The sequence below is a fragment of the Mya arenaria genome, chromosome 2 (assembly GCF_026914265.1).
Source record: "Mya arenaria isolate MELC-2E11 chromosome 2, ASM2691426v1".
Classification (NCBI taxonomy): domain Eukaryota; kingdom Metazoa; phylum Mollusca; class Bivalvia; order Myida; family Myidae; genus Mya; species Mya arenaria.
In genome coordinates this window covers 10,960,765-10,977,021 of record NC_069123.1, presented here as the reverse complement: position 1 = coordinate 10,977,021, position 16,257 = coordinate 10,960,765, and the positions used below count along the sequence as shown (strand labels likewise).

The 16,257-nt window shown below is 35.9% G+C and overlaps 1 protein-coding gene across 2 annotated transcripts; it reads left to right on the top strand.

The window, feature by feature from the left end:
• The first annotated feature begins 2 nt into the window (after positions 1 to 2).
• Positions 3 to 15,404, top strand: LOC128244861 (putative ZDHHC-type palmitoyltransferase 5). 2 transcript variants are annotated; one of them, XM_052962969.1, is made up of 10 exons: positions 3 to 268; positions 1,353 to 1,599; positions 1,820 to 1,949; positions 2,444 to 2,631; positions 4,651 to 4,890; positions 5,387 to 5,469; positions 5,759 to 5,770; positions 8,935 to 9,024; positions 10,765 to 10,871; positions 11,470 to 15,404. In XM_052962969.1, exons 1-10 carry the CDS (start codon positions 130 to 132, stop codon positions 11,968 to 11,970), a joined length of 1,737 nt encoding a protein of 578 aa, XP_052818929.1. In that variant the 5' UTR covers positions 3 to 129; the 3' UTR covers positions 11,971 to 15,404. The 2 variants fall into 2 exon arrangements, with proteins under 2 accessions (XP_052818929.1, XP_052818936.1); XM_052962976.1 differs by lacking the exon at positions 5,759 to 5,770.
• The last annotated feature ends 853 nt before the right edge of the window (positions 15,405 to 16,257 follow it).

Sequence of the window (16,257 nt, the reverse complement as noted above, 5' to 3'; positions counted from 1 at the left end):
GATATTCTAGCAGCCAATCAACGCACAGGATACATATTTCGCTAGATGCAGTAGTAGTAGCATCAACATTGAGAAATATTCATGAGATTTATTTTAGATTGCACTTAAATTTCGATGTTTTGAGCCATTATGAATGCACAGAACCCAGCAGGTCCTCAGGGAACGGAGGAAGCGGACTTGCATGTTCTGCTTCACGCCGTGTCAACATGTTCAGGGCTAGCTGTCCAACAAATTATAACACAGAAACCACACCTACTGAACATGAAAGGTTGGAATATTTTAAAACCAGTATTCAGATAATATTCAGAATTGACAGTTGTCTCTTATATATGTTTGGTCTAGTTATAGAAAGTCTGTCTTGGTTGGCACATGTATTCGGAAGCCTGTAGTGATCCATCTGATCAAGGGGAAGTAGTTTAAAGTGACTCTTATTCAAAATCGATACATGCGTACACATGTATAACAAACATCAATTTTGACTGATAAACCTTTGACTACTCACTTAATAATGCATTTATGGAAAATATTAATTACTGATAACAATATTGTAACCCTGTATTTAATAGCAGAAAGCGGAACAATATTAAATGATTGGTGAATGCTAAATGATTTACTGTGGTCTACTATAGTCTCATAAGGTAGAAATACCATGTTTTATGCTTGTTTCTTTTAAATTAAACTGGATATCCTTCATAAGAACCATTGTTTTCGACATTTATTCATCCTTATTGGAATATTAAAACAATATTATTAAGTGTGGTAAATCTTATTTGGGAGTAAAAGTGCATCTTTAACCATATTTATTTTTTAAAACGATTGTGAAACAAGTTATTACAACATTATATTAATCACTTTGGCACGATTTTACGTGAGAGTGTGGTCCGTAGAACCCGGAGGAAACCCACTTGTCCGGCTTGGTGACCACAAACCAAACTCCGACCAAGCCGGGAATCGAACTAGGTCGCCTAGGTGAGAAGCGAGTGCGCTAACCACTGTTTTAACTGGACTAACAACCATCAAGGGGACGTAGGCAGTTACTCATATTCTACTCTGCTGTTGCCTTCAAAATACATTTCGCAGCATCTTAATAAAATGTTGCAGGAATGTATAAGGAATTTTGTGTCTGTATAACGTGATGCAGAAAGTCAAAGTTATAATACCATTATAAGTGTTTCTGTATCAATAATGACTTAAATGTAAGGAAGACGTACAAATTCACCTGATCTTTTTGTAAACTCAAGTCAATGTCAAGCACCAGAATATCTTTACATTTAACAATTCAATATTTCTTTATTTTTAATCACATAAGCACAAGTCACATAATAAGATTAGTCCCACAATTTCCTTTTTAGGTTGGCACGGGCACACACCCCTGCACAAGGCTTGTCTTTCTGGTGATGTTAACATGGTAAAACTTCTGTGTGAGTTTGGAGCAGACACAAACATACGCAATGACTTCCAAGAGACCCCAGTTCACTACGCAGCCAAGAGAGGAATTCCCACCCTGGTCAATATCTTGAGATACTATGGGGCCAAATTAGATGCAAGGGACACCTCAGGGAAGACACCTGTTCACAATGCCGCCCAGACTGGAAGCGTGTAAGTTTTAAGCATGATTGATAATATTATTATTTGTGGTGTGTATCTTGCTTTATGATATCAAGTGACAATCTATTGTTATCTCAAGATCATTATTTCCATGTTATATTACGATTCAATAATTTGTTTTGCACCTGATATCATATATATTTATATTTGTATGGAAAAGTGAATTCAAACTATTGCTCAGATTTCCTTTAGATCTATGCTTTGTTTTCAGGTACATGTTAAAATATTTTGAAGAGCAGGGGTTTGGGTTTCGGGATGTGGATGACAGTGGGCAGACCCCTCTCCATTGTTCCTGCCAGTTTGGACACCTGGAGGCATTCAAGTTCCTGCTCAAGAAAGGGGTATGATTAAAAATCAATATTTTTTACACTCAGATAAAAATAACTAGCTATATTATGAGTTGTGTATGTCCTGCACATTTGCATTGCATTACTTTCGTTGTGTCGCGTGTTGCTCCAAAAGAATTGTATCACACTTGTGTAACTTTATATTTACATTGTATGTTTGCATGAGTACTTGTGCACTTTATTTATTTCACATTTCACTTGGACTTACAGCAGGTATCACCCTTGACTTACTTAAAAAAGGTGGTTGCTTCATGTCACTGAAAATCTTGTGTCACATGTAGCTCCAAAAGTATTGCACCTACAGTCAGTATTTGTGCCCCTGGGATTTATTTCACATTTCCCTTGGTCTAACAATAGTTATGGCACTTATTATGTCCAATGTACCTGCTAAAGAAACATATGAAATTTCATAAAAATATTAGTCAGCATGGCTACTTGTGCATGTTATTTCTTTGACATTTCACACAAATACATTCACCTTATTTCAGAGGACTGATCCATCAATACAAGATAAGGAAGGAAACACAGCCCTACACATCTGTATACGGGAAGGCTACGCCCATGGCACCTGGCTGCTGATACAGTACTTAGGGCTCTCATGTCTGCAGGTTCCTAACAGACAAGGTCTTACAGCACAAGACATCTTAGAGCAGTTTGAAACATCCAAGAAACCTGGGTATATTATTTTTAGCTCCACTGGCCGAAGGCCATGGAGCTAATGTCGTCACAGATTGTCCGTCGTGAGTGCGTGCGTGCGTGCGTGCGTGCGTGCGTGCGTAAACTTTTACTTTAAACGACATCTCCTCTGAAACTGATAAGCGGATTTTGACAAAACTTCACAGGAATGTTCCTTTGGTGGTCCTTTACCAAAATTGCTCAAATGGTTCCGGTCCATTGCAAAATATGGCCGCCAGAGCTAAAGATAGCAAAATCTTTAAACGACATCTCCTCTGAAACGGTTCGGCAGATTTTGATGAAACTCGACAGTAATGTTCCTTGGGTGGTCCTTTATTAAAATTGCTCAAATGGTTCTGGTCCATTGCACAATATGGCCGCCACAGCTAAAAATAGCAAAATCTTTAAACGACATCTCCTCTGAAACGGATAGGCAGATTTTGATGAAACTTGACAGAATTGTTCCTTGGGTGGTCCTTAACCAAAATTGCTCAAATGGTTCCGGTCCGCTGCACAACATGGCTGCCAGGGCAAAAAAATAGAAAAACCTTTAAAGAACATCTTCTCAGAAACCGATGATCAGATTTTGATGAAACTTAAGAGTAATGTTCCTTGGGTGGTCCTTTATTAAAATTGCTCAAATGGTTCTGGTCCATTGCACAAGATGACCGCCACAGCTAAAAATAGCAAAATCTTTAAACGACATCTCCTCTGAAACGGATAGGCAGATTTTGATGAAACTTGACAGAATTGTTCCTTGGGTGGTCCTTAACCAAAATTGCTCAAATGGTTCCGGTCCGCTGCACAACATGGCTGCCAGGGCAAAAAAATAGAAAAACCTTTAAAGAACATCTTCTCAGAAACCGATGATCAGATTTTGATGAAACTTAACAGAAATGTTCCTTGGATGGTCCTTTATCAAATTTGCTTCAATGGTTTCGGTCCACTGCACAAGATGGCCCCCAGAGGTAAAAATAGAAAAACCTTTAAACGACTTCTCCTCAGAAACCGATGATCGTATTGCAATGAAACTTGACAGAAATGTTACTTGGGTAGTCCTTAACCAAAATAGCCCAAACAGTTCTGGTCTGCTGCACAACATGGGCACCAGAGCTAAGAATAGAAAAAAACGTTAAACTACATCTTCTCAGAAACCGATTATCAGATTTTGATGAAACTTTACATAAATGTTCATCGGGATGCCCTTTAACCAAAATTGCCCAAATGGTTCCGTTCCGCTGCACAACATGGCAGCCAGAGCTAAAAATAGGAAAAACCTTTACACCACTTCTCCTCAGAAACCGATGATCAGATTTTGATGAAACTTGACAGAAATGTTCCTTGGGTGGTCACCAAAATTTGTTAAATGGTTCCAGTCCACTGCACACCATGGCTGCCAGAGCTAAAAAATAAAAAAAACTTTATACGACTTGTCGTCGAAACCGATGTCCTCTTTTCGATAAAACTTGACAGAAATGTTTGTTTGGTGCTCCTTTACCCAAATTGCCCAAATCATTTCGGTCCACTGCACAACATGGCAGCCAGAGCTATTAAAGTAAAAAATTTTTTTAAATAACTTCTCCTCAAAAATTGATGATTGTATTTCTATGAAACTTGACGAAAATGTTCGTTAGGTGGTCTTTGCTTGAACCTTTTGGCCAGTGGAGCACAGGCACTGATGTGTTTTGTTTAAGTATTGGAGGTGTTGAACTAAAAAATAGTACAATATTACATTTTAGTTTTCACCTTTACATACAGTACGATGTATCATGAATTTCATGTAGCCCTCTTTGACTCAAACTAATAGGATCTGTTTTCAAAAGTAGTTTGTTAAAGATATACGGTAAATTGTTTGTTGCTACTGTACGTGTACTGTCTGATACTTGAGCTACATTGTATTCTGTTTTAAATGAAAAAAGTTAATGTTACTGAAAAGTAAAATAATTTAATGAAAATGATATGTTCATCAGCTAATAGATTTCAGTTGTAAGAAGGATATTTCTTAATTTCAACATTACAGACATAAGGTCATTGGACCTCTCCTAAAGGAGCTATCTAAGCAGCCCAAGAACAAGAAACAGAAGGGTCCAGTTGGCACCTGGTATTTCAACCTACTCATGCCAACCGTCTTGTACGCTCTTGCTATCCTACTAGCTGAGTTTGTGATTTACGATTACCAGGGGGTGGTGTTCCTTTTTGCTGTTGGCTTCATTGTGAGGACGGCCTCCCGAGCGTCACACAGACTAAACCACGTCTCCAGGTAGTTTAAGTAGGGTTCACAAACCACTTATCTAGTCTGGAAACATTTGGATGAATAATTTAAAAATATTGCCAAATCCTAGAGAAAAACAAAATGTAATGGTGTTGTAAACATATGTATAATTTGTGACAGGGAGATCTTGTTTACTTCCCTAGACTTTGAACTAATTTGAGTAATCAACAGAATCAATAACTTCAACAACAGCAACAACAACAAAAACCTTTACTGCATTTGAGATTGCAAATTTTATCCAAACAGCATGTAGTTACTACACAATAAATAATAACTGAGAGTTATAATCATAAAAGTATGGAGACAGCAGAGAGTATGGAGACGGCAGACATCAAATTAATTAATTAAACATAAATGTATTTTTAACTATGAATTTCCAATATCAGATAGAGATGATTCATACATCATACATCCATGTCGAGCAGTCATCACCACTATGTAGTTTACCTGTAGTATGACTTTGATTATATCTTTTTTTCCCTAGATGGTCCAATCCATTGTTTGCTGGTACATTCGCTGCTGGAATGCTGCATACAATGTTGTTAGCTTACTGCAAGATTATGCCAGGTTTGTGTTTTTCCTATGTTAAAATTTCTTGACAAAACCTTTTTAAATGATACCAAACAAGGCAACATAAGTTCATTTACTTGAATATTTAATGTTCACTTTTACTGTACTTTAGATCAGTCTGACATACTTTCATCCGATGGTCATATTTATATCATATTTATTATCATTCAGTATTAAGAAAAACACATATCAACACATTATGAATAAATCATGGCTACAGGATAATTTAAGGTTTTTAGAAGCACTACCTGATGAATATATTACAAATTGTTCTGTTTCTTTACAGCTGTCCCTTATGGTAAAAAGCTACTGGTAGTTACTTTTATAGCATGATAATTTTTTTATGGAATATTTGGTAGAATGTGGAATTGCATGACCTGGGTTGGATGTAAACAATTAATATTATTATGTGTATGCCTGGGTCAAGTTGCTTAAGTAATATCACTGCACAGCCTTCATTTTCATAAAACAACAACCTGATTCACAATAGCGAATAATGATATCTGGTTTAACATTTAAAAAAAAATAAAAAATAGAAAAAGGGCAGGAAAGTTTTGGCCACATCCACAGAAAGTCCAGTAAGAATTTAACAAAGATATTCTATTTTCAATTTCAAATGCAAAAAAGCTTTTCACGAGGCAGCAAAATTTTAGACACAGGAACATATAGGGCACTCTTACCACAGCATAGGATTTGGTTGTGGAGCTTAAGCAACGAACCCCAGATGTCATTACCTTGGTGTTGATGCAGTTGTTGGGTTGTCTTGGCAGTCGGCATGCAAAGTTTTGAAGTTGGATATGACTTTAAAATTCTTAAAAATATTTCCTTGAAATTTGGTACACATGTTATCGATGGGTGACTTTGTTCCTATGACTATGTTTAAAATATTTGTTAAATGTTATTGCTTGCGATTATTTTTGTTTTGTTCAATTTTAATGTTATGTCTAAACAGAGTTTCTTAAGGTAGAATTTTTGATTTTTGGAATACTTTTACCCAGTTAATCCTTTACATGCCAAACTATTAATACATAGTCAGACAAGAGCAAATAAGCAGACATTAAATAAAGATTCTATCTAATTATAAATAATGCATGGACAGCTGTGTCTGTTATAGAAACAAGATGTTCGACACAACTCCCAAGCATTTCAAGTACAGTTATGAAAAAGAGAGACATCATAAATTGATCAATTTTAATTGCAATATATTACCCAGTTTTGCAACATTTGCACTTTAACAATACTGAATGCACATTGCTTAAGCAGTATTTTAGAATGCTTTATAAGTATACAATTACCAATTGGGTACAAGTATACAATGGGGTATAAAATTATATATAAGAATACAATGGGGTATAAGAATACAATGGGGTACAAGTATACAATGGGGTACAAGTACACAATGGGGTACAAGTATACAATGGGGTACAAGTATACAATGGGGTACAAGTATACAATGGGGTACAAGTATACAATGGGGTATAAGTATAAAATGATGTATGAGTAAACAATGGGTATAAGTATACAATGGGGTATTAGTATGCAATGCTGTATAAGTATACAATTGGGTATAAGTATAATATTGGGTATAAGTATGCAATGCTTTATACATATACTACTCGATAGAAGTATACAAACCTGTATAAGTAAGCAATGTGGTATAAGTATACAGGGGGGTATAGGTATACAATGGGGTATAAGTATACAATGGGGTACAAGTATACAATGTGGTATAAGTATACAGGGGGTATAATAAGTATACAATGGGGTACAAGTGTACAATGGAATATAATTATACAATGTCATATAAGTATACAATGGGGTATAAGTATAATATGGGGTAAAAGTATACAATGGGGTATAAGTATACAATGGGGTATAATAAGTATACAATGGGGTATAAATATACAATGCTTTATAAGAATACAATGCTTTATATGTATACACTGCTTTATAAGTATATAATGGGGTATAAGTTTACATTAGGGTATATGTATACAATGGGGTATAAGTATACTTTTGGGTATAAGTATACAATGATGTATAAGTATACAATGATGTATTAGTATACAATGGGGTATTAGTATATTATGCTTTATTAGTATACAAAGGGGTATAAGTATTAAAGGCTTTATAAGTATACAATGGGGTATAAGTATACAATGCTTTATAAATATACAATGTGGTATAAGTATGCAATGGTGTATAAGTTTATAAACTAACAATGCACCTTGCTAGTACACATTTTAACCATGCTATATACAGTTATACCAGTACAAGACATATTGTGTATAATATACTTTTAATATGGTGGTGTCAATTTGTTTAACATTGATGCCCAATTATGCCAAAATCTGTTTTAATGGTACCTTAACTTTGTAATACTGAAGTATTTGAAACTCTGTGATTATCATGTTTAACTTTGCAAGCGAAGTGGTTGGCACAGTCACTTCTGACCATGGCATATGTATTTCCTCCATATACTTTTCTCCCACTACACAAGGCCTCAATCTCAAGACAAATTATGTCCCAACATTATCAGTGATTGTTTTTGGTGCAATTTTACTGTCTTCTAAAGGCTGTTTCCCCTAGCAAAAAAGTGTACATTTTCCCCCAATATTAATGATATTTTCCCTATTAATTAAATACAGATCTTGTGAATGAATAAAAAAGCAATGAATTTATTAAAATATAAACAAAATCTTGACAAGACTAGCTCTGTTACAGCATACTGTTTGAATAATAAAGTGAGAACATGTGTATTTGCTATTACATTTGCTATTTTAGCATGATTTTGTATTTTTCCCAAAGTCGAATAAAAATCCCAATTTGGAAGGAACAGGCGGTGAAAATAATTCCCCCCCAAAATCACTGAAATGACTGAGTGTGCCGTGCCGTATCATCTTGTTTCATAGTTGAAGTATAACAGGTACCAACCTCCCCTGACTTGAGCTAATGTTTCTTGTTATCATATACCCAACTTGTATCTTGACTATGATTTGCAGATGTGTTTATTTCCCTGGAGTTCTATGTAATCATCCTGTATTACAGGTGTGTTTGGTTCCCTGGAGTTCTATGTAATCATACTGTATTACAGGTGTGTTTGGTTCCCTGGAGTTCTATGTAAATATACTGTATTACAGGTGTGTTTGGTTCCCTGGAGTTCTATGTAATCTTACTGTATTACTGGTGTGTTTGGTTCCCTGGAGTTCTATGTAATCATACTGTATTGCAGGTGTGTTTGGTTCCCTGGAGTTCTATGTAATCATACTGTATTGCAGGTGTGTTTGGTTCCCTGGAGTTCTATGTAATCATACTGTATTGCAGGTGTGTTTGGTTCCCTGGAGTTCTATGTAATCATACTGTATTGCAGGTGTGTTTGGTTCCCTGGAGTTCTATGTAATCATACTGTATTGCAGGTGTGTTTGGTTCCCTGATGATCTATGTTATTATACTGTATTACAGATGTGTTTGGTTCCCTGGAGTTCTACCTGATCATCCTGTTGAACATTGGCCAGATCTATCTGTACTACCAGCTTCTTAAGGCCGATCCAGGTAAGGCTTATCAGTAAACCATTTGTAGCAGAATGTGATACTCCCTCAGTTAACTTTTTGGTAAGCTTGTCAACTTATTGAATTGAATATATTCAGGTTATAATTAAAGGTCAATTTGTATTGTAATTCATCAGAATTGTTTTATAATACTGAAAAGGTTGTAAAAATATATAGCAAGAGCATTAAGCACCATTTGCACCATTTGATCATATGGGTAATGAGTTTAAAGGGTAACAAAATGTGTATCAATGTAACTTCATTGATAGTACAAGTATGATTCAGGTGTTGTCAACTGGTGCATATATATCCAATGAGAATACAAGTCAGTGAACATGTGTATTTCAGGGGCCATATTACAGAAGCATCTTGAGTTAAAATTTTACCTTTTCCTCAAATTCAACAGCTTCCTTAACTGTTTTATTACACAGGTAGAAAGTGTTATGCTTAGTGTTGATTCTGCAATTAAAATATGGACACTTTAGTTTTTTAAAAAGGGGAACTTCATTTTAAAGAATTAATTTTTTGAAGAAATATAACAATTCCAAATATTACACTTAAGTTAAAATATGTGTAAAGTTTCTTAAGATGCTTCTGTAATACGGACCCAGGTGTGGTAACATCAAGCAGTGCAATTGAGATATCAGGCCAGCCCATGACCTTGACACAGTTGCTTGAAAACCTAGGGTTTCATTTTGAACATGTGTATTTTAGATGTAGTAACATCCTGCATCACAGATAAAAAGCTTGGCCAGCCTATGACCTTGAATAGCACCTTTAGATTTATATATATATATATAAATTCACATTTCCGATGTAGTAACATTAAGCTTCACCGGTGAGAAGTCTGGCCAGCCCATGACCTTGAGCCAGTTGCTTGAAAACCAAGGGTTATATTCTGTACATATGTATTTCAGATGTAGTAATATCCAGCATCACTGATAAGAAATCAGGCCAGTCTATGACCTTGAATAGCAGCTTTGGATCGATATATATTCACATTTTAAGTGTAGTTACATCCAGCTTCACTGGACATTGACCCAGTTATGTGCCAACCTGGCGGCACTGGATACATTCAGTACATGTGTATTTCAGGTGTGGTAACATCCAGCATTGCTGATGAGAAGACAGGCCAGCCAATGACCTTGACCCATTTATGTGCCAACCTGCACTGGATACATTCAGTACATGTGTATTTCAGGTGTGGTAAAATCCAGCATTGCTGATGAGAAGACAGGCCAGCCAATGACCTTGACCCAGTTATGTGCCAACCTGCACTGGATACATTCAGTACATGTGTATTTCAGGTGTGGTAACATCCAGCATTGCTGATGAGAAGACAGGCCAGCCTATGACCTTGACCCAGTTATGTGCCAACCTTGCTGCACTGGATACATTCAGTACATGTGTATTTCAGGTGTGGTAACATCCAGCATTGCTGATGAGAAGACAGGCCAGCCTATGACCTTGACCCAGTTATGTGCCAACCTGCACTGGATACATTCAGTACATGTGTATTTCAGGTGTGGTAACATCCAGCATTGCTGATGAGAAGACAGGCCAGCCAATGACCTTGACCCAGTTATGTGCCAACCTTGCTGCACTGGATACATTCAGTACATGTGTATTTCAGGTGTGGTAACATCCAGCATTGCTGATGAGAAGACAGGCCAGCCAATGACCTTGACCCAGTTATGTGCCAACCTTGCTGCACTCGATGCATTCAGTACATGTGTATTTCAGGTGTGGTAACATCAAGCATTGCTGATGAGAAGACAGGCCAGCCAATGACATTGACCCAGTTGTGTGACAGCATAGCTCCACTGGATCAGTTCTGTACAGACTGTGAGGTAATGCAGAACTTATGCCCCTTGTTTGGCTAGAAAATGTTGGTGTTTTTTTTGTGGCAATGAAAGGTTTTTCCATTTTTTCTACAAATCAACACTAACATACAGTGTTTTTTTCCGACCAATCCCCTCCTGAAAAAGTATATGTTTTGTCCCTGCGCAGGTAAAAAAATCCCAATCTCTATTTTTTTTTTTTTAAATTGACCTCGACCGCTTTACATTATTAAAGCAAATGTAGTAATATAGAGCCATTAATAAATATGTCAATAGCTTTGTTTAATTAAAGGTGTGAAAACAAGTTGAACAGTATATAAATCATGTTAGTATTTTCCCCCTTTTTGCCAAAGCCACACTATTTTTCTCTTATCAAAGGGCCCACCATTCCCTTAAAACTGGAGAAAAACATGGTCATTTCTAAAAGTTGCATATAGAGAATCCTATGCTTCTTCTATCAGTCTGGTTTAGTATACAGTTGTTGCACTCATGTTTAAGATTATGTTTTAATGACTTAAAATCAATCTGATTTTTAATAGTGCATCACATAAATGCATGAACAGAATGACAAAAATCCTTGCATTGCATACATTGTGTCTATTTACAGATTGTAAGAATGAAGACGACGAAGCACTGCAAGTTGTGTGAACGTTGTTACTACCGCATGGACCACCATTGCCTATTCCTGCTGAAATGCATCGGCTACAAAAACCATGCACGCTTTGTGTGGTTTATAATTATGACAGTGTTTAACATGGGGTATTTCCTGGTAAAAGCTGTTATGTATTCACTGGTGAAATACAATGCGCTTACGTATAGCGAAATTGCCATACGTATGTTTCAAGTGGAAGGCTGGATGATAAGTATGATTTGTTTAAACATTGTTAGTGCTATATGGGCCACAAATCTCATTCACTACCAGCTGAATGTCGTTTCAAGGGGCCATACATCCTATTTCCAACGAGACGTCAGTACCTTGACGCCTATGGAAAAAGTTACAAATGTGATCAACTTTTTGCTTGGAAAACCATTGATTTTGTCGGACTTAGACTTTAACTTACCAAAGAAAAATTTAGATCTTGATAGAAATTATGTGCATAATGTTTAAATTCCATGCCTTTATGTGTTAATATTTATTGGCCAAAAGTATTATATCTCTCAATATGCTGTGTGCTAGACTGCCATGCCTCAAGTATGGTATTATAAGTTACGGGGTTATTAGGTGACCTGATATGGGATATACTGGGCAAAGGAACCCATATCGGGTGAGAGTAAAGCTCGAACCTGAATATGGTTTTCTGCGCCCCTTATATACACTTATATACCATATCGGGTCATTTACTAACCCTTTTACATATATATCACATGTTTACATGTTCAAATGCTTAATTTATTCATCGGAATATTCATTGGAAAATAGACACCATTTTAATACAATATAAATTTGTTGACCCAATATTGAAAAATATGGGGTCACTGCGTGACCAGTCCTTGACCAATGGCGTTGCGTCATTTATGTGGGAGGCGTGATTGAAATCCTTAAATGGAGCTGCTTGACTTTATTTATGCCTACCATATTATGTTCTGCATTTCAAACCATTTTTTACTTGTCTGTTTTTTATTTATTTATTTTTTTGTACTTTTCTACTATATAATGTTTATAATAGTAATTGTTATTGAAATGATAGGCTATCCGGTTAGCGCAGTGGTTAGCGCACTTGCTGCTCACCAAGGTGACCCAGGTTTGATTCCCGGCCTTGGCGTCTGTGGGTTTGATTAGTGGTTACCAAGCTGGACAAGTGGGTTTTCTCTGGGTTCTCAGGTCTTCCTCACAACACAAAACCACACCCTCATGCAACATCGTGCCAACGAGAGTTATCATACATTTCTGCACAATCTTTGTAAAATATATGTTTAAACAAAATAATGTTTTATATTACAATGAATGTAGTGTTCAAATAGAATGAGCCGTGAGACAAAAAATTTAAACTTTATAAACAACGCTCTATGTGTGTAAATATATTAGTATTGCATATACATGAAATATACATCAAGAAATGTTGTCATGTTGCTGTGTTACTTTGTATTTTTGTTTTGTAAATGTTAACAAGAGTGTGAGGGTTTTTGAGCTGTAGGTGAGTGTGTTACAGTCTTCTTACTGTAAGGGAGAATTTTATGGAGGTTTTAACTGTTAGCGAGAATGTTAGGGTCTTCTTACGATTAGAGGAATTTTATTGGTTTTTTAACTGTTAGCAAGAATGTTCCAGTTTTTGGAACTATTAGTAAGAATTTTAGGGGTTTTGAAACTGTTAGCAAGAATGTTATGGTGTTTGGAACTGTGAGCGAGAATGTTATGGTGTTTGGAACTGTGAGCAAGAATGTTATGGTGTTTGAAACTGTTAGCGAGAATGTTATGGTGTTTGGAACTGTTAGCGAGAATGTTATGGTGTTTGGAACTGTGAGCGAGAATGTTATGGTGTTTGGAACTGTTAGCGAGAATGTTATGGTGTTTGGAACTGTTAGCGAGAATGTTATGGTGTTTGGAACTGTGAACGAGAATGTTATGGTGTTTGGAACTGTAAGAGAGAATGTTATGGTGTTTGGAACTGTGAGCGAGAATGTTATGGTGTTTGGAACTGTTAGCGAGAATGTTATGGTGTTTGGAACTGTGAACGAGAATGTTATGGTGTTTGGAACTGTTAGCAAGAATGATATGGTGTTTGGAACTATGAGCGAGAATGTTATGGTGTTTGGAACTGTAAGAGAGAATGTTATGGTGTTTGGAACTGTAAGAGAGAATGTTATGGTGTTTGGAACTGTGAGCGAGAATGTTATGGTGTTTGGAACTGTGAGCGAGAATGTTATGGTGTTTGGAACTGTAAGAGAGAATGTTATGGTGTTTGGAACTGTGAGCGAGAATGTTATGGTGTTTGGAACTGTGAGCGAGAATGTTATGGTGTTTGGAACTGTAAGAGAGAATGTTATGGTGTTTGGAACTGTGAGTGAGAATGTTATGGTGTTTGGAACTATGGGCGAGAATGTTATGGTGTTTGGAACTGTGAGCGAGAATGTTATGGTGTTTGGAACTGTGAGCGAGAATGTTATGTTTTTGGAACTGTAAGAGAGAATGTTAGGATTTTTGTTATGGTTAGTTAGTTACTGTAAGCAAAAACGTTAGGGTGTTGTTACTGTTAGCCGATTGTCACAGTTTTTGGAACTGTTAGCGAGAATGTTAAGGATTTTATATCTGTTAGCAAGAATGATAGGGATATTATAACTGATATAAAAAACGTTTGGGTTTTGTAACTTGAAGCAAGATTGTTTAGAGCTTTAAACAAGTATGCTAGGAAAGAATGTTAGACTTAGAGGTAAACCAGGTAAGGAGTCCTAAACCACACTTAAAGATCTAAACATTTTATCAACAAAATATACTGCTTATAAGGTCATCTAAGATATATGTACATGTATGCTTAACGAAGCAACAAGCTATCTGCTTAAAGTGGTTCATATGTATTTGCAGGCATGATTACGAACAGTCTCTAGTCTAGACTTAGACTCAGACTCTTTTATTAAAGTGACACTCTTATTCAAAATCAATACATACACATCAATTTTGACTGACAAATTTTTAACTACTTACTAAATAATGCATTTGTGGAAAATATTAATAACTTGTAACATGATTGTAACTGTGTATTTAATTGCAGAAAGCGCAAAAATATTAAATGATTGGTGAATGCTAAAAGTTTTACTGTGATCAACTATCGTCTCACAAGGTAGAAATACCGTGTTTTATGCTCGATTATTTCAAATTAAACTCGGGATCCTTCATAAGTACCATTGTTTTCGACATTTATTCATCCAGTTTGGAATATTAAAACAATAATATTATAAATTGTGGTAAATCTTATATGGGAGTAAGAGTGCATCTTTAAATTATTAAAAAACATTTTTATTCCATTTGTTTTACATTTTTTTTATATATTTGTACAATTTTGAATATTAAGTGTATTATTACACTTAATACAGTAAATGTCCTATTAAATGTCCAGCTTATTAAATTCAGCAAATTTCGTTAGTAAGAAAGTTAAAATTAAAGGATTAAATGAAGACTTACAGTTGTGCCATTTGTCTGAACTCAGACTTGAGACTGTTCCTAATCGTGATCCCTGAACAGAACGCATTTTATATAGAAACAAGCATACAGCTTATGATTTCTCTTGATTAATAGTATTTTTCATTTTTTTTTTTTAAATGCAAATGATTTTCTTTATGAAAAAGATGAATTAATATGTAAAAGAAGAACTTGTACCTGGACTTGCTGAAATTTTATTTGGTAAATGTTTTAACAACCCATGACATATATTTATAAATGTATAACTAAAATCTGTTTTATGGTTCAAGACAACTTTCTATAGAACTACGCAAATAAAGCATGGATTCAACTTAAAACGGTATATTGATCATGATTGTTTATTGTGTATTTCTGTTATTGGAATATTCAAGATATATTTGTTTTGTGAAGAAATAATTATTTTTGCAGTTTTGTTTGATTGTTTTTTCATGAGCAGATCCATGATTTGCTGTTATTCAGGGCACAACTTGGCGCTGTTATCTTGTCTGTGTGCCTTCTACCCCGGGACCTGTAGTTTAAATGTTGTTAGGGGTCTTTGACTATTATGGCTACTGTTTGGCTGAGATGGTGCATTCTGGTGTATATTCGGACTATCCACCCCCATGCTCAATAACTTTTGAACACTAAGGCTTAGGGATCCCAAACTTAATAGGCAGGTTGTTCATGAAAAGTTGATGTGCCCTGCTGTGGTCAGTGAGTCAAAGGTCAAGGTCGTGGTGACCTTAAGCTGACAATCCGTTTCTGATCAATAACTGAAGAATAATCGGCCCCAGTGACCTCAAACCAGTGCATGAATCCAATTGATTTTAAGGTCAGCCGAATACAGGTTAAGGTTATTGTGACCTTTAGCTGAAAATCTGTGTCCTATCAATGACTGAAGAACGCTGGAGCCCAACTCAAATTTGGTAGGCAGGTTTGTCATGACCAGCAGATGAACCCTTACGATTTTGAGGTCAGTTTGTCAAATTTCAAGGTTGTGGTGAACTGAACAGAAATTCCCTTTTTGATCAATTACTGAATAATGTTTGGGCACAGGGACTTCAATCTTGGAAGTCAGGTTGACCAATCAATAAAACCTATTGATTTGATGGACATTGGGTCAAGGTCGTGATTTTACGAATATTAAACGACCTTCATGAGTGGTCAGGAGTCAAGGTCAAACCATAACATTTTAAATGTACACATAATTATTTCCCTTTGAAATTTTTAGCACACTATATGAGCATTATATAAATCGAACAATAGGTTCAAATGCAATTC